The 23,447-nt window shown below is 34.3% G+C and overlaps 1 protein-coding gene across 4 annotated transcripts in view; it reads right to left on the reverse strand.

Annotated features, from left to right (window-relative positions):
* The window catches only part of LOC136026631 (GTP-binding protein 1-like), a 75,895-nt gene that overhangs the window by 22,812 nt on the left and 29,636 nt on the right, over window positions 1-23,447 (reverse strand). For all 4 annotated transcript variants that reach the window (XM_065703354.1, XM_065703356.1, XM_065703353.1 and 1 more), the window contains exons 4-9: window positions 20,247-20,427; window positions 12,963-13,141; window positions 10,103-10,266; window positions 6,025-6,263; window positions 4,454-4,598; window positions 1,015-1,197 (exon numbers count right to left, since the gene is read on the reverse strand). In XM_065703354.1, the coding sequence (XP_065559426.1) occupies window positions 1,015-1,197; window positions 4,454-4,598; window positions 6,025-6,263; window positions 10,103-10,266; window positions 12,963-13,141; window positions 20,247-20,427 (1,091 nt within the window). The remainder of the gene's footprint in view (window positions 1-1,014; window positions 1,198-4,453; window positions 4,599-6,024; window positions 6,264-10,102; window positions 10,267-12,962; window positions 13,142-20,246; window positions 20,428-23,447) is intronic.

Raw genomic sequence — 23,447 nt, forward strand, 5'->3', positions numbered from 1 at the left:
TTTCGTGCACTTTTAAGCCATGAAAAGTAATACTGATTTTACTTTCTTTGTCACTTGATGCCTCTTAGTATGAAAACTGGACAAGTGAAATAAACAAAATTGCTAGAGACATAGCCTAAGGGATTTATTTAGTTCCTTCGCCTTCAGGTGAAGAACTAAAAAAGAAAAAGGTTCGAATTTTGTTCCAATTCTTTAAGAATGGCCCCTGAATCATAAAGGCCGTTTAATTAGAATAAATAGTTCTTTTGATAGTACCAAAAAAACTTTAGCGTAAAGAGCTAGGTATTAAAAAGGGGGCGAACCTCCTCATATACGTAATAATAATTTCTGCTCGATTTAAGTTTTAATGCTGCTCCTTACGTTCAGTTTAAAAAACTTTTTTATTTATTTAATTTCTGATCGTTTTTTTTAAAAGATGCTGGGAAGGCACCCCTTCATGGAAAATTCTCTTCCCCCACGAAAAATTCCTCCATGGAAAGATCCTCTTATGTAACCTACGATTCTTTTGATATATCTATTGGTATTAAAATTCCGTTTTTTAGAGTTTCAGTTACTATTGAGCCGGGTTACTCCTTACTTCCAGTTCCTTACTATGAAATGTTTGATCATTAGATCCGCTTAGCCCTAAATTAGATCTAGAAGGGGGTGCGTCATTGCTTAATTTGGTTTTTCCATTTCTGTATTTAAAGAGAGAATTCGTTTAACTGAATCACCTGGTTATGCAATATTGCAAATATTGTAACTTACATTAAGGTACATTAAGTCAGACGGTCAGCAGGCGATGGCATTTAGGCTACTAGACGAAAAAATTGGCATATATATTGACTCATTCTAGATCTGCCTTTGGTTTAAAATAAATACACAAAGCCTAAAAAAGTTATGTTACATAACAAAGTTATGTTACATAACAAAGTTATGTATTTTGATACCTAACTGTGGAGTTAAACTTTCAAAATCTTAGTCTATTTGATGAAACGACCTTGAATATATCCACACCGTAAATTGTTATAATACCTTCTTCAGAGCAAAAGATGCAGTTTGCCCCCCTCTAACTTCTTTCACAGGCATCCTCTTTCTATGAATACTTTTAACAGTAATAGGGACAAACTGTCCAACTGGATCCGGTCCTAATAGGAGTGTATCGTTGAGTTTAATACATCCACGTAATGCTGTTCCAGAAACAACTGTGCCAACGCCCTAGAATAAAAATAAATATTTCAAAATTATTTTCAAAGATTTTACATACCCTAAGAAGATATTGAATTACACAAAGACTATATTTTTCACATAATTATTTTTATCTAGATATTCGATATAGCTTTTTTTTAGTTATCTTTAGCTTTTTAGAAACGAGCACTTTGTAAGTTGCTGATGCCGAGCTTTCATTTTTAATAGAAATGAAATATATAAAGGCCTCAGAATAGATTTTTGTAAAAATATAAACTTTAGGAACTTTGACAGTTTGAAAATATAATCCTTTCATGTACAGTTCCGTCAAGTGGTAGGGGAGGGGACAATGCCTCTTTAGATTTTTTCCCCTATTCCTTAATTTGGAAAATACCTGTTTTTTGTAGTTACATTTTCGTTTACATATGCTTTTTTGGGTATTTTCATTGAAAAAAAATCAGAAGAGAGACAAATTTGCCCACCCCCCTGAACATTGAAGAATACATCCCCTTTAAATTCTCGTCAAACGACACCTCTGTTTCTGAACCAATTAGGAACCTCAACAATGATTCAGTCCCCGCAGGTTTGATATTTGTAGTCTCATTACAAAGCAGCATCGAAAGAGAAGACCCAATTTCATGTAGAAGGTTGTAATAGAAATATGGCAACTCCTTCTCTGCAATAAAGGACTGAAGGTACTCCGAGGTACTCTTTGGTACTAGTGTATATAAAGATGTTAAAGGCACTGTAATGATATACTCCAAGGCTAAACTATTTCAGCTTATCAGAACAAGCTGCAAACCTACGAGTTCGTCTTGGCAAAAGTTAGATATGGATACACAGATGTAAAGAGGAAGGTAAGTGGATGAGCAAGCAGAGGACAGTCCTCAACACCTCGTCAAACCATTTTCTACTGTTATCACATTCTTCCACTGAAAGCACGATTTCCACCAAGAAATTGGTATGTTAAAGAGAGAGAAAAGGGTAAAGGATACAGCACAAAATTCCAACCCGGTGGTGCTGACCTTCGTTTCATGGCCTTTCAGCCCGGAAGTGCAATTGGGGGGGGGGGGGGGAGACGGCCATCCTATTCTTTCAAGCACTTTCCCCACATTTCTCCAAGCACTTTAAAGTTGGGTCGACTCTGGCTGCGTCTACATAGCCACGCCACTTACCTCCGTCCCAAACCCAATAATAAGTGACACTTGGACTCCAGCCCGTGCCCTTACGGACAACTGATATGACCCCTTTTTGGTTTCTACATTTGTATAGATAGAAGGATAGAAGAGAAGGATATGATCGATAACTTGTAGTAATATACCTTGTTATAATCAATTCTGTTTGGTTACCCAAAGATATTAGTTGAAGATTTGAATTTAGTATAGGTTGAAGTTAGCATAAATTGAATTTAGCAAGATTTGAATTTAGGACGACATTGAAGTTAGCATAAATTTAAATGAAAATATTATTGTGCCACTGAGAGAAGAGGAAATAGATTTTTATGAACTTAAAATAAAGGTGGATGGAATATACTAAGGTAATAAGGAAAAAAATACGGAGATCAAGAACAAATGTAAATTAAAAGGTAAAATAATAATAAAAAAAATACGATAATGAAAATTAAAGAAAAAGAATTAAGGATTTAAACAACCCCTGAAAAAATCTTTCTAAAAAACTTAGTATATTTATGATATTTATTTTAGTCTATATTGAGTTAAAAAGCCTAGGTGTTAGCATCATTTACAACGCAACAGCCTCCCAAATCGTTACTCCTGGCAATCAAAACACTGATGGATCGGTCGCAACTCAGCCAAAAAGTTCTGTTAAGCGAACAACTGAGCAACGTCAGTAAATGAATTCCGGCTGGTATTAAAGGTGAAATTTCCTGTTCTATCGAGAAAACTTTGATGAAAAAAACAACCTATGAATACATATTTAAACAAGAACAACAAAACCTCGTGAAAAATCTCAATATAAGTCTATAAGCACTGACAAAAATAAGATATATTAGTAAATTATAAAACATTATAATTAAATTTTTGTACTATATTATTTCAGCCATGAATTCTACTGTTTGCTTTTGTTTTGGTTGTATTTTGCATGGCGTGCTGACTCTCACCTTTCAATGAAGTTCAAGAGTTGTACTTCTTTTATTAGCTTTATTTACTGATTGTATTTCGCTATTTAAGTCATATTTAGTAAGTTGAAAACAGAAAAATGGAGGAAAACATTATAGCTCTGAGCCTTGATACAAAATCATTAATGAAATATGATACCAAAATGCTGGCATTTCTAAGCAGGACCTTCTGCAATGGAGCGGGAAGACAAAAAAAAAATTGTCACTTCTTGAGAGGAGGTAAAAAGGGAAGCTTTGCATTGATCGCAGTGGTGGAGGAGGAGCGAGCGCAGCTGTGTTAACCTCAGTCGGCCTCACAACTGCGTTGGCCTTAAATCTTTCCCGAAAAGATTTAAAGGAAAACTACACGAGAGGGGGTTAAGAGTGAAGCTTTGAATACATTGGGATGGAGGAGGAACGTGCGTGGCTCTGTTGGTATCAGGTGGCTTGGTTCTGCAGCGAGTTATTAATCGTAGTTATTAAAGTTTTTTTGGGAGCTAAATTGCTATTGTTTCTACATCCAAGTTCAAGACTGTATTTTGTTGATTTTATGAACAGGGAAAATGCATATTTAACTAAAAAATCAAAAAATTGCTTATTGAAATGTTCACTTTTTGGCAGCTAGCCTTATCGGTCTTTTAGAGATATGTTCACTTTGACTGGTCCAACAAGGAACTTTGAACTTTTCGATTCATTTTGAAAAGCATGTCATAGGGACATAAGGAGTCATTTTAGTTTTCAATATAGATAGGACGGCTTATCAATGTACTCAAAAGCACATGCTTGGCTCAATAATTCAAAATCTGTATTCAGAAAGTGATTACTATAAAACACCAGAAACAAATAAGAGAAAAAAATTCCCTAAAACAGTGACAAATCACTATATGTGGCAACTATATTTACTGAATACTGGTTAGTTGTGTCTACATCAGCCTAAGAGATTTTACAACCTTATGACTTAGTGTTTAGTGATATTCGACATGACGATCGAAAAATCGATTTTATTAAAAAATCTCGATATTCTTGTATCAAATGTCTTTATTTACAGCAAATCTTTAGAACTGTTAATTTGCATATTAAATAATAAGAGGCAGTTTCAGGGGCAATAAGGGCGTAACAAGAACCAGGTTTGAGCTACAATAATGAATACATAACAAAAATACAACTCACAGGAACTGAATAAGTATCATCAATTTGAAACTCGGCTGGATCATTCACATGAGCTGGCATTCTTGCAGATAAAAAATTTAGGAAACTTCTTAAGAGATCGAGATTCTCTCCTGAGACGTTACTCACTTGAAAAATGGGGCAAAGTCTGAAAATAATTAGAAATTTGAAAAATGAAAATTAGAAATGGTCTATAGTAAAAAAAAAAGTTAGAATCACTTACTAACACGTTAGATAGATAGAGAGATTAATTGCCTCACCTCATTAAAACACAACAGCAAAACGATAATACTCCCCGGTGGAGAGCATAGCTCATAGCTGTTAGAGAAAACAAATATACGGATTGATCACATAAACCTACCATCAAGACAACAAACAGGAAATAAATAAAAACAGATAAAAAAATAGAAAATAAAAGGCCAGACAAAAAGAGAAAACAAGTAATGCCAGGTAAACAGCGGAGAGGGGATGACCCCAACATGGTCAAATAAAACAAAAAACGACTACGTAAAGGACGTATGCTCCATCACCAAAGCTCGATATATAATTTATACGCTATATATATATATATATATATATATATATATATATATATATATATATATATATATATATATATATATATATATATATATATATATATATATATATATATATATATATATACATATATATATATATATATATATATATATATATATATATATATATATATATATATATATATATATATATATATATATATATATATATATATATATATATATATACAGATATATGTATAACAAAATATATAATACAGCTCAATAATATTTAACATTTTCTTTTTCAAGTTATACTGAATTTCAACTGAATCCGAAATGAGTCTCAAATTCGAGTTTTTTCAATCAATTTATATCTATTTAAATTAACGGAGTTAATCTTTAATTGAAAGCGTAGTACTTTAGGGATTGACTTGAGGAAATCAATATGCTCCAAATATTTTGTGGAAAAAATATTTTAAAGTAGTAAAAGAAAATAACAACACAATAACTAAAAACGAACCGAAATCATTCTATACGGAAGATAGGCTATATTGTATTTTATTCCACTTATTATTTATTTTTCATTTGCAGTTTTTCTCTATCTAGACAAGGTTTTGGAATTAGCCAATCAACAAGTTTTGCGAACAATTATGATTGGCTCAGTCAATAGATTATATCGATATTCACCATCTAGGTAAATATGGTACTTGATATAATATTGTACGTATTTCTAGATACTAAGGAATCAAAAAAGAGCGAAGGAATACACGATAGTGCTGCAATGACGTTAAGCATTATATAAAAGGTGCTGCATTCAAGCAATATTTTTTATTAGTATAAAACATGCAAAGAAGAGACCCCCCCCCCCTAAAAAAATACTAAGTAAATGACCTTTAAAGCTTCCTTTATGTGAATATACGTAAAATTTTAAGTAATAAAATTTAAATATCAAAAGAGAGAGCATCAGGATTTTAAAAATGCCTAGAAGAGAGTTGGCCCGAAATCAGTTGGGAACCACCGATCTACACAATACATCTACAACATACTTACGTTTCAGTTGTGAAATTTGTAGCACTGAAAACGACATCGTCATGATTCTTAATCAAGATAGGTGTTTTTCGACAGCCTGGGGATTTTAACATTTTCATTAAGAGCCTTAACGTCTCTTTTAAAATGTTTGGAGGTGCCATATCTATTTTGGTCACGACAACAAAAATAGGGATGTGTAGAGACAATGTCAACCCAAGGTGCTCCTTCGTCATACCAACGATCCCCATGTTTGCTCCAACCTACGAGAAAAAGACCAATATATATATATATATATATATATATATATATATATATATATATATATATATATATATATATATATATATATATATATATATATATATATATATATATATATCTTTATGGTTGATTGTGTGTGGCTATGCTGTTTGACCTATGTGATTGTATGGATGAGTAGGGTTAAGGCCTCATTCAAGTGCTGGTCTATATTAATCACTAATTTAGGAAAACAGTCTTCCTTTTCTCCTTCTGTCACTCCTTTTTTTTTCTTTTTTTTGTGTTTGTGCTGTTGCATTGGTGATTTCTCTTTTCATGATATATATATATATATATATATATATATATATATATATATATATATATATATATATATATATATATATATATATATATATATATATATATATATATATATATATATATATATATATATATATATATACGACATCCCATAATAAGTAATACACAATAAACATCTCATATATAAGGAAAAAAATTTAATATAATATAGCATAAATAAGTAGACTGAAAAATCTTGTGCGCTGTGTATGGAATCGAGAATATTTATATATCTCTAGAATGTTAAGAGAGCTCCAAGAGAAGGATTGAAAAAATAAACTTCAAGCTAAATAGAAAAAAAATGGGAAAGTTTATAAACATTATAGCACAATGACGATATGCAATCATATAATAAACTGCGGTTAGTCAAAACTATTAACGAGAAAATTGTGTGCCATATAGCGATTTTTTTAGCATTAAATTGGTATAATAAAAACTATACCAGTCAAAATACCAGCCAATTCCATCCCTTTCTTATGAAGAGCAATTACTGCTAGCAGAACCCTTGATTCTGGCATGCTTGGCCACATTTTGTTCAAAGCCTCAGAAGATGATATACCTTAAGTCAATGTACAAGCTCATGGTTATCACAGCCGTTCCCCTAAATAATCCATCTTAAGAAAAGTAAACGTCAGCGTGCCAAACCCCGCTGTTCAATAGTACTATCGAAAGGAGTACTAAAGCCACCTTCTCAATAAAGCCGACTTCGTCAGAATTTACAAATTTTTTATATAATATATATATATATATATATATATATATATATATATATATATATATATATATATATATATATATATATATATATATATATATATATATATATATATATATATACATATATATATATATATATATACATATAAATAATATAAATAATACCCGTATATATTCATAACAAATATGAAAATATAAGTCTATAAATAATTGATAAATTGATTGTTCACTTTGTTAAACTTGAATTATTATTTAATCGAATACAGCCTTTTGTAAATATCTGTGGATATATTTTGCGATCTAAACACATGTTTGGTGACAGTGTTGCAAGTTACTCGCTCAAGAAAATCGGAAACAAGTCCAAAGGCTAAGACCTTGAATATCTTAGTAGAACTGAGACTCTGGATAGACCCATAATCTGCTATCAAGCATCACTCTTCCATACGAAATTTGTATAATATCAAAACCGAGTATATAAGCCGGAAAGTAAATCATCAAAAGTAAATCATGATGATTTAAAGTAAATCATCAGTCAATAAAAGCGTTTTATTTCCCTTGACTTATCTCTTAAAACAAAAGTAGTTTATTCAAAAATTAATTTTTCAATTAAACTTTGTTATTGAATTATTTTTCAAAAACTAAACTTATTCACACAAAGACATAAACTTTTTTTTGACATGCACTAAAATTCCCCCAATAAATAGCATATTTTGTTGTCTCAAACGGATTTTGTTGTCAATAAAACGCATCCAAATAATCAAAAAAAAGGGATTTTTCTCCAATTTCTAACTGATTTTTTTTTATTTGATGTGATTTCGTCTCGTTTATGACCTGACGATTTGTCACAAAATTACACATAATAAGATGTTTAATTATCCATGATTCCTATATATATATATATATATATATATATATATATATATATATATATATATATATATATATATATATATATATATATATATATATATTTCGATTCCGTAGAACAGTGACATCAACTACATAATTGGATTGCGAGATTCAATTACAAATATTTATATTTGTAACTACAGATAGTTATAGCAGCATATGGACCAAAGTATTTGACGAATCTATGGGACTCTGGTACTACATTCCTTAGTGAACTTTTTAAAGTAACATAGGTTTGGCTTCATATACGTTAATTAAATTAAGAGCTGTTAAGAAAATTAAGGGGTGAAAAGACTTTTTTTTGGCATTTTAAGAGCGTACACATGCAAAAAATATATATTGACTCTTTTCCATGATAAATGTCATTGTATACGAGGAAATACACACCAAATACGCACGTAATTAACGAGGATGGAGAGAGGGCTCTGCCTAGAGTTACCGGAATGTCAAGAACTCTGCAAGAACTCATTAAAATCACGTACCAATTCGTTTTGCTGTTTCAAAATTTTCCTTTCTCTAATTGTGCTCTCCTCTCTTATATAGTCTTTACTTAAGGCTGATTATGTTATTTTCAGTTTTTCTTGCTTAATTTTGATAGCTTATTTTATGCATGAATTTGTTATCAACCCAGGAAGAAAAATAAGACTTTGGCTTAGCGTATCATAGGACTTTGCGACGACTAGTGCAAACACTGCACATTTGTAAAAGATAAATGTTAAAAAAAATGCATTTAGCAAGCCATCAAGTATATATATATTATTTAATTTTATTGACTCAAACTTTGAAACTGAAATAAATCAGCGAGAAAGATGCTCACAATGAGCGTCAATCTATACAAATTCCTAGTTATAAGGCGGGCATAAAATACACCCGTCGTTAACATACATGGCGGTTTTTAGCTTGAACCTTAGTCTGTCTAGCACTATAGTCAGCGCGATGCAACTCAAAATGAGGGATAGTCTAGACAGAAAAATTCTAGATCAATTTGACCAACGATACAAATAGCGATAGAATACAGCTGTTTTGTTCCGAGGCCCAAAAATTTACTTAAAAGAAGGTGATTAAGCTCACCTGCAGCAATGGATTTTCAGAAATCATGTACCACCCTTTCTATAGGAGGTCATCAGAGACTTTTTGGAATTAAAATTTTCTGCCAAGACATGAACGAAAAAAATTAAATCACTAAAAAATCACATAAAATCCCTAGCTGCAAATCAGCTTAAATACCTTCCTCGAATAATGTTCAACAATATTGCTTAAGAGACACACTCAATAGTAAAACTGAATGTTTTTAAACACAACTGAATAATGAACACTATTATTTATTTATTTATTTTTTTTTTTAAGAAAATCTGTCTGCTGAAGCTAAAAACGAAGAATTCAACCAAACTGTGAAATGTACAGGGCAAAAAATGAATTGTTGTAGGCTAGTTATTAATCTGCTTTGAAACGTGGGAGGCAGAGAATATAACAGATATTAAAGTTCATTATGCTTCATGCAATTCCATTTATCTAGTACAAATTAATGTTATTCATCTTGTAATCTGTGCTATGTAATTCTGTGTTGTATGGCCTTGTATAGCTTATAGAAAATTATCATTATTGTTAAACATAAGAGTAATGTCGGCAAAGGGTAGTTTTATGCTGGCACTATAGTCGACTAAAAAAAACTATTAACGCCATCTAACATTTGGCTACACTTGGCAATTTTTTCAAGCTTTGTAGCCAAAGCTCCACTGTGCTAATAGCTTTTCGTCGACAGTGGCACCAGTTCCCACTCTTATAAAACAACGTAATAACCTGAACAATAATCTGTAATCTATAAAAACAATAAACTATAAAATTGACCAAAGAAATTGTCTAAGGAACTTACCATCAGCATGGTGAAATCTGGGGCGTGACCTGTCATGCCAAAGACCGTGGTTTTTAGATACTTCTCATGTCCAGCCAAATCAATGAATGTGACAACTTTCGTGGCATTTTCACAAATCTTTGTCCAATCTAGGGAGCCCTGAACCGGTTTGTTGACAATATTACCTGTTTCAGAGACAAAATAATTTCATATCTTCCGAGAAGCTGGCCTCAAGAAAATTCAGAGAGCCAATAGTATTTGCTTAAATATCGTCTTTGATCACACTTATAAACCAAACGAAAAGAAAGGGTATAACTGTACATACACGATAAACCTACTACCGCTCAAGTTGTTCATTCATTGACGCATTGTAGAACCGGTTTTTTTCGTTAGTTTCTTTCAGATTAGCGTAAGATAAGACAAAAAGAAGCGACAGAACAGATGGAACTATATATAATTTGGGCTACCAATTTGCACATTTGGGGGGAGGGGTAAAATATTTAAACGGTATGAAGTAAGAAAACGATTCTTACTACATAATATGCAGAATAATTGTACCCAACATATTAGGCATGCAGAGCCAATATACTTTACCCCCTTCCCCCTAATGCGCAAATATATAGCCCAATTTTTTTTATAAAGTATTATATTTTGATCATACTTAGGTATATTTCATTAAAATTGAGCGTCAGAGAAACATGTTCTACATAGATGAAGAATATTTGGTAATGGGTATATCATACAAGTACCGGTAAAATTCTAATTAAAACAATGAGAAAATACGATTTTTTTTCTTTGAAGATATCGGCTTATCTGAAAACCTTTATAAAAAAAAGAGAAGAGAAAAAGGTAAGACACACAATAACATAAAGACATGGGAAACAGTAAGGAATTGTTTAGAACTTTTACATTCTTCTTATTGATCAGATTCCTCTTTCCTTTATTCCATTTTCTTGAATATTTTAACTGTTGTGTCTAGTTTTTTTCGTTGATAGATGCGAAGCAAAAAAAAATATATTTCTCAGATGCGAAGCCGAAGTACTCGTGCATTCTTTTTACATATTCGATGTGATAAATTGTTTTCCCACTTCAGATGGAAGGGTTGGCAGTAGAAGCTTCAGAGGGAATTTATTCGACTGGATCTTGAAAGGTTCTAGAGCCCATTTTTAGTGTCAAAAGTGATCGGAGGACAACCAGCCCCCTTCCCAAACCGCTTTAGCTGCCCCCCCCCAAGAATACCCGACCAAAATACCCAAGAATACCCGATAGAGATGAAAGTTATGCAGGTTGCCCATTGTTTGAACACAGAGTTTCTTATTTGGAAAGGGGGAATCTTTTCCCCCTTTCCAAGAAGAGCCAGTAGTCAAATTCCAAAAAAACAAGATGACAAATTCAAATTTACCTCCCCTCCCCCTCTTTCACCCTTTGGTGATACATGAAGAAAACAAGGCGACAAAACTAAATTTACATATCTCCTCCCTCTCTTCCACTCTTTGGTGGTACATATGAAGAAAACAAGATGACAAACACAAATTTACCTCTCCCCTCCCCAAATTCCACCCTTTGGTGATACATATAAAGAAAACAAGATGATAAATTCAAATTTACCTCTCTCTTCCCCAACTTCCACCCTTTGGTGATAAATATGGGAAAAACAAGATGACAAAAACAAATTTAACTCTCCCTTCCCCAATTTCCACCCTTCGGTGATGCATATGAAGAAAACAAGATGACAAACTCATTTTTACCTCTCCCCTCCCCAACTTCCACCCTTTGATTATACATATGAAGAAAACAAGATGAAAAACTCAAATTTACCTCTTCCTTCCCCAACTTCCACCCTTTGGTTATAAATATGAAGAAAACAAGATGAAAAATTCAGATTTACCTCTCCCTTCCCCAACTTTCACCCTTTGGTGACACATATGAAGAAAACAAGATGACAAACTCAAATTTCCCTCTCCATTCCCCAACTTTCACCCATTGGTGATGCATTTGAAGAAAACAAGATGACAAATTCAAATTTACCTCCCCCTTCCACAACTTCCACCCTTTGGTGATACGTATGAAGAAAACAAGATGCTAAATTCAAATTTACCTCTTTCCTCTCCCTCTTCCACCCTTTGGTGATACATAAAAAGAATACAAAGTGACAAATTCAAATTTATTCTATCTTCACTCTCTTCCACCCTTTGGTGATGCATATGAAGAAAACAAGATAAAAATTCAGATTTACCTCTCCCCCTCTTCCACCCTTTGATGATGCATATGGAGCCTAAAATCAAAGTAGCTTCGAGGATGATTTGATGTACCGTTCTGCTCACTTACGTGAACATATTTATCCAAAACATCATTTCCGTTGCAATTTGCTCTGGGTGTACTCCTCTTTACGCATTTTTACTGAATTAAACAACATTAGTTTTGGGTTGAAAAGTTGGTAGGGTTGAAGATAAGAGGAAGGTGTTTACCCCCCCCCCCTTCATTTGTAAAACTTGAAGAAAAATCAGCCTTCAATCCTTACTGAATTATAAAAGCAAAAGACAATATGTACATTAATCATAATGAGAATGAGGCCTTGATAATGATGAAAGAAGTAAGTAAACTAAATTTCCTCTCTTCTTTAACCCTGTCTTAATTTGGGAAATGGGGTGTCACACCTTAGGAAGTATAAAGACAAATTCAATGAAGCAGACCAAGCCGTGTCTTAATTCATGCATAATTCATACAATAATAAAAAATTAAAAATGTGTTCTACTTTAGCGTTATAATTCATCTTATTCAAGCTATTAACCAAAAATGAAGAACCCTTACCACTGTTATTCCCCAATTCAGACAAGCCATTGCACATATTAAGACGGTATTTAAAGGAGGAAAGCCTTACCTTTACTGTCAAATCCTAAAATGTCGTTCCCAACGGAGGAAGTCCTTCCAGTTTCGATTTCATGCTTGTGTCGAAATAGCTTCAATCGTGCTGTGCCACGCCCATTATCCAATTCTCCATGCGTCAAGACACCAAGTAATGTGGATTTGCCAGCATCGACATTACCAACGACAGCCACGCTGAAAAACGTAAATTTATAGAAAAAAATATACAAGCGATTTTCACACCAAACATTGATCCTTGCCATTCGTTTTAAGCGGGTTAAATCAGAGAGAAATTAGGGAAAAGGGTATTTAAAGGGTTTAAACACAAAGCAATAGAAGCTACTCGACTAGACTTACTTTGTTGTGAAGAAACGTGTTTCTGCGGATCTACATCACTATTTTACATGATTTAGGGTACAGGCTAAGGCAACAATGACTTGCCTCTTCGATTACAATGCTTGACTCTTCCAGTGTAAAAATATGATTAAGAATTATATGCTTAAATATTTAAATGTTCTTTTTACACAACTTTTACCAAAACTTTACATGACTAACATTAATTGATATAAGATTTAAAATTCGAGCTATTTACTACCCAACCACTTTTATACCATTCACAATCATCCTTCTTTTTTTCCAAAACTCCGAAAATTAACAAAAAAAAATGCAAGTTTAATAAATATATTAAAACACAAGGCATTGGCACTAAATTCAGAAATTTAAGCGACATTGTAAGTTGCGCTCTGAAGCAGGTTCCCCTTGCACAGAGTCACCATCAGATGAAAAAAAAAATCACTAGATTTTTTGGTTTAGGCAATATGAAATATCACTATAAATAGTATTAAATCCCTAGAGGTGGCAACACTGCTCTCACTTTATGATTTATAATGACACAATTCTAATCTGAAGTACAAAATGAAGTATTATGAGGTTCGATTTCTCGGTGCTTATCAGATGTGCTTTGTGTTTAGCACCTCTCTGGTTCAATTTTGATTCGATTTTGTTGACAATTAGCTCTGAGGCAGGTAACTGAAAGAAAATATAGGCAAAAGCAAAAAAGATGAAGAAGAGGTTTTCTTAGGGGAACAGGATAGCTGATACCAGGAGAGAGTGATACCACGAACACTATGGTTTTAGAGGAGTGATATCAAAAGTACACACTAAATTATTATAGGGATTCCTAAGCAACAGCGAATATTTTCATATTGTGTAAAATTAAATTCATAAAACAAGTTATAATAATAATTAATTATATTTTATACAAATGTAAAATGAATACAAAATTCATGCTTCGCTGACTGTCAGGATTTGTCAAACAGTTCAAGGTAACGAACTGTAGTAAGGAGCGACCCGACTCAATAGTAACCAAAACTCTAAAAAATGGAATTTTGATATCAATAGTTACATCAAAAGAATTGTGTTTTTATGCTGATTATAAATATATAAATTTCATCTAGTTTAATGTTATCCATCAAAAGTTACGAGCCTGAGAAAATTTGTCTTATTTTAGAAAATAGGGGGAAACATCGCCTGAAAATCATAGAATCTTAAAGAAAATCACACCATCAAATTCAGCGTATCAGAAAATCCTACTGTAGAAGTTTCAAGCTCCTATCCACAAAAATGTAAAATTTTGTATTTTTTGCCGGAAGACAGATCACAGTTGAGTGTTTATTTGTTTTTTGCTTTTTTTGTCTATGTGTGTTTTTTCCCCAGGGGTGATCGTATTGACCCAGTGGTCCTAAAATGTCGCGATAGGGCTCATTCTAACGGAGATTAAAAGTTTTAGTGTCCTTTTTAAGTGACCAAAAAAATTGGAGGGCACCTAGCCCCCCTCCCACGCTCATTTTTTCCCAAAGTCACTTGATCAAAATCTTGAGATAGCCATTTTGTTCAGCATAGTCGAAAAACCTAATAATTATGTCTTTCGGGACGGCTTAAACCCCCACAACCTTGACCATTGTTTACATATAGTAATGGTTATTGGGAAGTGTACAGACGTCTGCAGGGGGACTTTTTCGCGTTGAGGGGAGGTACGTGGGAGGATCTTCCCATGGAGGAATTTATCATGAGGGAAGAGAATTTTCGTGAAGGGGGCGCAGGATTTTCTAGCATTATTTAAAAAAAAACTATGAGAGAATAAATATATAAAAGTTTTTTTACAGCTGGAATTAAGGAGTAGCATTAAAACCTAAAAGAAACAGAAATTATTACGTATATAAGGGAGTTCGTCTCCTCCACAATACCTCACTCTTTACACTAAAGTATTTTTAATGATTTAAAATATTTATTCTACGGCCCTTTGTGATTCAGGGGCCATTCTTAAAGAATTGGGACAAAATTCAAGCTTTAGTATAAAGAGTGAGGTATTAACGAGGGGGTGAACCCCCACATATATGTAACAACAATATACAAATGTAGACAACTGTTACATAAGTTAATTCGTAGGTAACGTATATTTATTACGAATAAAAAAAATGAAAATTCCTAGTTGCCTTTTTAAGTAACTAAGAATTGGAGAACAACTAGACCTCCTCTCCCACCCCTTTTTTTATCAAAATCGTCCGATCAAAACTATGAGAAAGCCATTTAGCCAAAAAAAAAATGTGCAAATTTTGTTTCAATTATTCATGTGCGGTGAGCCAAAATTAAAACATACATTAAACAGAAATTAAATGAAAAAACAAATGTTTTTAACCGCAAGCAAGGAGCGACCTTAAAACTTAAAACTAACAGAAATTACTCCGTATATGGAAGGGACTGTTCCCTCCTCAACGCCCCGCTCTTTTAATTTTTTTTACTGTTTTAAAAAGTAGAGTTGGGAGAAAGAGTCAAACTTTAGCGTGAAGAGCGGGGCGTTAAGGATGGGACAATCTTTTTCATATACGGAATAACTTCTGTTTGGTTTAAGTTTTAATGTCGCTCCTTACTTGCAGTTGCAGTAAAAAAAAACTTATTTTTTTAATTAAATTATTGTACAAAATGCCTTTGGAATGTCCTTTTTTTATTCTAACAATGCTAAATACAAAAAAAAACAATCTGTTAAACATAGTTTTTAAGTGAATACTCATTATCTGAGGGGAGAAGGTAGTAGCACTACTTTAAGAGGGCATACATTAAGGGGGATTATTTTTGGTTCCAAAGATACTTTTTCTTTCAATATTTTCGGTTTCACTCATATTCATCATATTTTTGGCTTGCAAGATTTAACTTCGTCAAATTTCAATGCAAATTCCTTCCTCATTTTGAAGGAAATATTTTACTAAAGAATTTTTCTGACCAAACACAAATATCGTATTTAGCAGATTACAAACATACAGCTTTCTATGGCGGTAATTATTTGAAACAACTTGAAAGTTAAATCTTAGAGAACATCAAATCTATATTATACACATCATATAGTATAATCAAGTCGCAACCTAAGAATGAAATTGGCCTCCTGTTCGAAAACTCATCCTGAGAAAAATGCGATTGAAGGTTTTGAACACTATTTTTCAAACGCTCCATAGTCCAGCTAATAAACTTTTATCAGCTTCAATTTTTCCGTGCCGTTAATAACAAAGAAAAGAAATAGGCAGCATAGGATAATGTTCCTCGTAGGATAATTTCATTCTCAGGAAAAGTGGTGACGTATTGATTCTGATAAAACTGAATATTACGTTGCAGAGGAACAGAGCACATAGAGTCCAACTTTCAGGATTCAAAACGGCAAAAATAATAATGCTGCCAACCCGAGCAAACAGTGGCAGCGACTGTTTTGGCAGCGGCAGTGGCAGCACAGAAGTTCAAAACTCGTTTTCCAAATTGTCACTCTATCTTAAAACTGAAGATGATGTACGAAACTGCTTTGAACAAAAATGGGCAGATAATTGTCAAGGATAAAGTAACAACATCCAAACGTGTTGCTCAGGTTTTTCCTCTCATAGAATTTACATTTATAAAAAAAACATATAGCAAAAATATACAAACTGAAAATAAAGAATGTAAGAAAACAAGAGCTAAAAGCTCATATGGCACTTGTGACGAGGTCGAAAGAGCCAAGAGCTCATATGGTATGAGCTCTGGCAAAAATCTAAGAATTAATAGATTGTTTAAAAGAAAAATCAGAGGCTTAATGCCGGTCGGGATTTAAAATAAGACCTCTGAGTCACGAAGTCCTTCTAAATATCAAAATTCATTAAGATCCGATCACCCATTCGTAAGTTAAAAATACTTCAATTTTTCTAATTTTTCCTCTCCCTTCAGCCCCCCAGATGGTCGAATCAGGGAAAACGACTTTATCAAGTCAATTTGTGCAGCTCCCTGACACGCCTACCAATTTTCATCGCCCTAGCATCTCCAGAAGCACCAAACTCGCCAAAGCACTGAACCCCACCACCTAACTCCACCAAAGAGAGCGGATCCAGTCCGGTTACGTCAATCACGTAACTACGACGTTTATAAGCGTTTTCCAAGATTTCCGGTTTCCCCCTCCAACTCCCCCAAATGTCAAAAGATCTGGTCAGGATTTGAAATAAGTGCTCTGAGACATGAGTTCCTTCTAAATATCAAATTTCATTAAGATCCGGTCACCCGTTCTTTAGTTAAAAATACCTCAATTTTTCTGATTTTTTCAAATTAACAACCCCCAGCTCCCTGAAAGAGAACGGATCCGTACCAATTACGTCAATCTCGTATCTATAACTTGTGCTTATTCTTCCCATCGAGTTTCATCCAAATCTCTCCACTCTAAGAGTTTTCCAAGATTTCCGGTTTACAAGATTTCTGTTTCCCCCCTCCAACCCTCTATGTCCCCGGATCCGATTCGAATTGAAAATGGAGCATCTAAGACATAAGATTCTTCTATATATCAAGTTTCATTAAGATCCGATCACTCATTCGTAAGATATTTTCACATTTTCCAAGAATTCTGGTTTCCCCCTCCAACTCCCTTCAATGTCACCGGATCTGGTCGAGATTTAAAATGAAAGTTCTAAAGCACAAGATCCTTCTAGATATAAAATTTCATTAAGATCTGACACCCGTTCGTAAGTTACAATACCTCATTTTTTCTAATTTTTCCGATTTACTCCCCTCCCCCAACTCCACCAAAGAGAGCAGATCCGGTCCGGTTATGTCAGTCACCTATCTTGGACTTGTGCTTATTCTTTCCACCAAGTTTCATCCTGATCTCTCTGTTTTAAGCGTTTTCCAAGATTTCTGCCCCCCTCTAATGACACTGGATCCGGTCGGGATTTAAAATAAGAGATCCGAGTTTCGAGGTCCTTCTAAATATTAAATTTCATTAAAATACGATTTCTCTTTCGTAAGTCAAAAATACCTCATTTTTTCTAATTTTTAGAATTAACTCTCCCTCCAACTTCCCCAAAGAGAGTAAATCGGTTATGTCAGTCCCGTATCTAGGACTCGTGCTTATTTTTCCCATCAAGTTTCATCCTGATCCCTCCATTCTAAGCGTTTTCCAAGATTTTAGGTTCCGTCCCCTAACCTCCCCTCCACCGGATCCGGTCGGGATTTCAAATAAGAGCTTTGAGACACGATATCCTTCTAAACATCAAATTTCATTAAAATCCGGTCACTCCTTCCTAAGTTAAAAATACCTCATTTTTTTTTAATTTGTCAGAATTAACCCTCCTTCCCCAACTCCCCCAAAGAGAGCGGATCCATTCCGGTTATTTCAATCACGTATCTAGGACTTATTTTTATTTTTACCACCAAATTTCATCCCGATCCCTCCACTCTAAGCGTTTTCCAAGATTTTAGGTCCCCCCAACTCCCCCCAATGTCACTGGATCCGGTCGGAATTTAAAAGAAGAGCTCTGAGACACGATATCCTTCCAAAAATCAAATTTCATTAAGATCCGATCACTCCTTCGTAAGTTAAAAATACCTCATTTTTAGTAATTTTTCTGAATTAACCCCCCTCCCCCACTCCTTCAAAGAGAGCGAATCCGGTCCGGTTATGACAATCACGTATCTAGGACTTGTGCTTATTTTTCCCACCAAGTTTCATCCCACTCCCTCAACTCTAAGCGTTTTCCGAGATTTTAGGTTCCCCCCTCAATTCCCCCCAATGTCACCGGATCCAGTCAGGATTTAAAATATGAGCTCTGAGACACGATATTCTTCCAAACTTCAAATTTCATGAAGATCCGATCACTCCTTCGTAAGTAAAAAATAACTCATTTTTTCTAATTTTCAGAATTAACCCCTCCCCCCCAACTCCTCCAAGCAGAGCAGATCCGTTCCGGTTATGTCAATCACATATCTAGGACTTCTGCTTATTTTTCCATCAAGTTTCATCCCGATCCCTCCATTCTAAGTGTTTTCCAAGATTTTAGGTCCCCCCCCCAACTACCCCCAATTTCAGCGAATCTGGTCGGGATTTAGAATAAGAGCTCTGAGACACGATATCCTTCAAAACATAAAATTTCATTAAGATCCCATCACCCGTTCGTAAGTTAAAATGCTTCATTTTTTCTATTTTTTCCGAATTAACCGACCCCCCACTCCGCCCCAGACGGTCAAATCTGGTCCGGTCCCTGATACGCCTGTCAAATTTCATCGTCCTAGCTTACCTGAAAGTGCCTAAAGTAGCAAAACCAGGACAGACAGACCGACAGACAGAATTTGCGATTGCTATATGTCACTTGGTTAATACCAAGTGCCATAAAAAGAGATTAAAGCTGAAAACTACAAGCAAACAAATTCATTTACAAGTAAAACACCCGTCATTTAAAGCCAATAGCTTACTGTGTGAACCACAGCAAAGGTATAATAACAATGCAGTTATTGTATAATAATACAATAGTTATGCGCGTCCTATCTTCTCTACTGAAGAGTTTTGAAGCACATCGTCTGTCCCGCATTTCTCCTTGGCTCCTCCTTCGGGCATGCACAACGACGAGTTTTAGCGATAGCAGGTCACACATGCGTTGGGAATGTAGGAGACCTGTATTTTGGTGTTTTCTACACACGACTGAATTAGCAAACTTATAACTAAACTTTAAATGAAGAAAAATAATAAAAATAACTAAAAACTATTGCCTATGCTACATCCATTCATTTTTCTGCTGCCATTATTCATTAATCACAACAGCACAATCATACAGCAGTCTAGAAAAAAAAATCATTTTGATCTTATTGAATGCCCAGTAGTGAGTGACGTTATTAGGAAATTAATCAATAGTTCACTCTACTGACAACGTCCGTTTGTGGCGGTGTGATGTACCACATTTTTGAAACCAATGAGCAAGACTGAATATATATACCTTGGCTGTGGCATGAGAATACAACTTACCGTATCTCCACAAAGTCTAGTTCGTCTGCTTTACACCTGACGAGAAAATGACCACTACAGCCTTTTTTAGTTATTTCTTCACGTAGCACCACACAATCAGCATCCCTCGTTGCTGCTAACGATTTCAGGGTTGCCACACACACGTCATAATCTTCTCTAGAGAGGGGTTTAGTTGTGCCATCTAATAAATATTAAAAAATAATAATATTGACAATCTACCAAAAATGTGTCTAAACTGATCTATATATATATATATATATATATATATATATATATATATATATATATATATATATATATATATATATATATATATATATATATATATATATATATATATATATAAAATAATTAATAAATATTGAACATCTTTTATTCAATATATAAAATTTTGAACATCTATTAGCTATTGACTATTCAGAGAGGAATGTTCCACGGAGATATCTAAACGCTTACATGGAAAATTAGTGTAAAAAGTTGAGTTTTTAAATCGACGATTGGGTCTTATTCTTGATAAATCCCTCCCTCTCACCTTGTGATTAATACACCAAAAATGTAATGCATTTGATCTTCCCCAATGGTAAGTTTTTAGGAACTCAGTCAAACCAGCCTTTGAACGGTTTAATTATTTTATAGACAAAATCAATATTACACCTCACTCACGTAGAAAAAATACATACATAACTGAATCAGAATTTACCATTGGCTAAGAGACTCTTTAGCCGTTGCCACAGTCAAACCGTAATAAGACTCTCCTTCGGAAACAGTTTGTCTGTGATAGAACTACGCTGTGATAGATTAGAACAGTTAGAAGAAATTCCTTCTTGTTTAAAGAAAAATCAAGTACAAAAGCTGTAAATGAAAATCGTCTAATTCGGCTTACAATCCCCTAGCTAACACCAGGCCTTTGATAACAAGATTCATCTAATAAGCTGGCCGTCCTGCCCAGTATCTGACCATAAAGCACAATATTTTGACTGTTCAATGTCTGACTCATGCCATTAAGATCACCAAAATCTTCTTTCCGAAGTGAGCGGAGTCACGAGCTAACGAGGTTTATCAGAGATAATCAGCCCCGAAGATCATCACAGGCAGGATCGTCGGAACGTAACTCTTGACCCACCAAATCGAGGCCTTGGTCGACAACACCCATGCCGCTCACTCAGAAATAGGCGAAGGAGCATGTTCAACTTCGAGGACTAGGAAGTAGGTCATGTACAACAAATTCAGTTTATGACATGGAACGTCCAAGGTCTAGTGAGTAAAAAACAACAGTGTCTAAATTAGTCTTTTTTGAAGTGTGATGTAACATGTTTGATTGAGACATGGTCCCCGCCTTCGGAGGATCTGTCGGTTAAAGATTACACAGTTTTCCGTGCTGAGAGGTAAATTTCCTGAAACGCGCGTTTTTACAGCGGAGTAGCGTTTTTTTGAAACAGCAGAGTTTCGTAGTTTGTCATGGAATAGAAAGTAAATCTGAGAACACTATTTGGTTAAACCTTAAGTGTCATGATGGATGGAAGATAGTCCTAGGTTGCATATATTTTAGTCCACAGAATAGTATTTATATGAAAGAAGATACGTGGACTTTGATTGAAAATGAGTTGGAATATTTACAGAGAAAACATAGTGAAGAGTTGTTTTTTTTTATGGGTGACAAATACTTTTACGTCAGAAAAACTAGAAATTTGCATTGTTTCTCTTTCAGGAAATGATTGGAGGTCACTGAGCATTCCAGAAAGCTACAAAATTCCAAGAAGGAGCCAAGACGTGCAAAGAAAAGTTAACCAATGGGGAAGGAGATTGTTGGGCATTTTCGGTTAATTTGGGTCTAGTCATCGGAAATGGAAGTTTGGAAAGGATGCGGGACGCGGCGAGTTTACTTGCATTTCCGGAATGAATTTTAGCGTTATTGATTATGTTTTGGTGGACAGTAGGCTCGCACCTGAATCTTTAAATCTTAAGGTAGTGCATTTTCCAGGTTCAGACGATTTCCCATTAATTTTTTTTATTTTCAGTCGACAAATATTAGTAAAAATCAGTGGAAAAGAGAAAAACCAAAGCATCAGACATTTGCAACAGGAACGAGCAGCACTGGCTTGGTAAAATCAAGAATACTATGTGAGTGGGTGGAGAAAGATGTAACCCAGATAAAAGAGTACTTTACTCGGAGCTGACGGTACAACAATTGAATGCCCTAGCATGTAAGATTGAGGAAAATACGCGAAGCGTAAAAGAGGTTGCTTCAAAATTTGCTGAGCTGATACAGAGTCCTTTACTTGAAAAGACGCAAAAAAAGGGGAGAAAAAAGCACGTTTTTCTACAATGAATGTGAACGGAAAAAAGAAGAATTAAATCACATGCTAGAATATGTTAAAAAATCCGAAAAGGAAATCGAGAAACTGGATTTGCTCCGATATTTTAGAAGAAAAAAGAGCATAAACTAATGATAAAAATGAAGAAACTAGAGTTTCGATGGCGGGAACAAAATGAACTTGCGCATCTTTATAAGACAAAAGATTCCGAGAATTCTAGAAAAGAGTTTCATCAAGAAAGATGACAACAAAATTCCAAGATGGAGCCAAGATGTGAAAAGAAAAGCTAACAAATTGGGAAGGAAATTGTTGGGCATTTGCGGAGAATTTGGTCTAGTCATTGGAAGGGGAAGGTTTGGAAAGGATGCGGGACGCGGCGAGTTTACTTGTAGTTCCAGAATGAATTTTAGTGTTATTGATTATATTTGGTGGACAGCAGGCTCGCAACTGAATTCACAAACCTTGAGCTAGTGCATTTTGCAGGTTCAGACCATTTTCCATTAATTTTTTCTTTTAAGTCGACAAATATTAGTAAAAATCAGCGGAAAAGGGAAAAACTAAAGCATCAGACATTTGCAACAGGAACGAGCAGCACTGGCTTGGTAAAATCAAGAATACTATGTAAGTGGGTGGAGAAAGATGTAACCCGAATAAAATAATATTTTACTCGGAGCCGATGGTACAACAGTTGAATACCCTAGTATGTGAGACTGAGGAAAATACGCGATGCGTAAAAGAAGTTGCTTAAAAATTTGCTGAGCTGATACGGAGTCCTTTACTTGATAGATGCAAAAAAGGGGAAACAAAAAAGCACATTTTTTGACCATGAATGTGAATGGAAAAAAGAAGAATTAAATCACAAGCTAGAATATGTTAAAAAATCCGA

Source organism: Artemia franciscana, chromosome 4 (assembly GCF_032884065.1).
Source record: "Artemia franciscana chromosome 4, ASM3288406v1, whole genome shotgun sequence".
NCBI lineage: Eukaryota > Metazoa > Arthropoda > Branchiopoda > Anostraca > Artemiidae > Artemia > Artemia franciscana.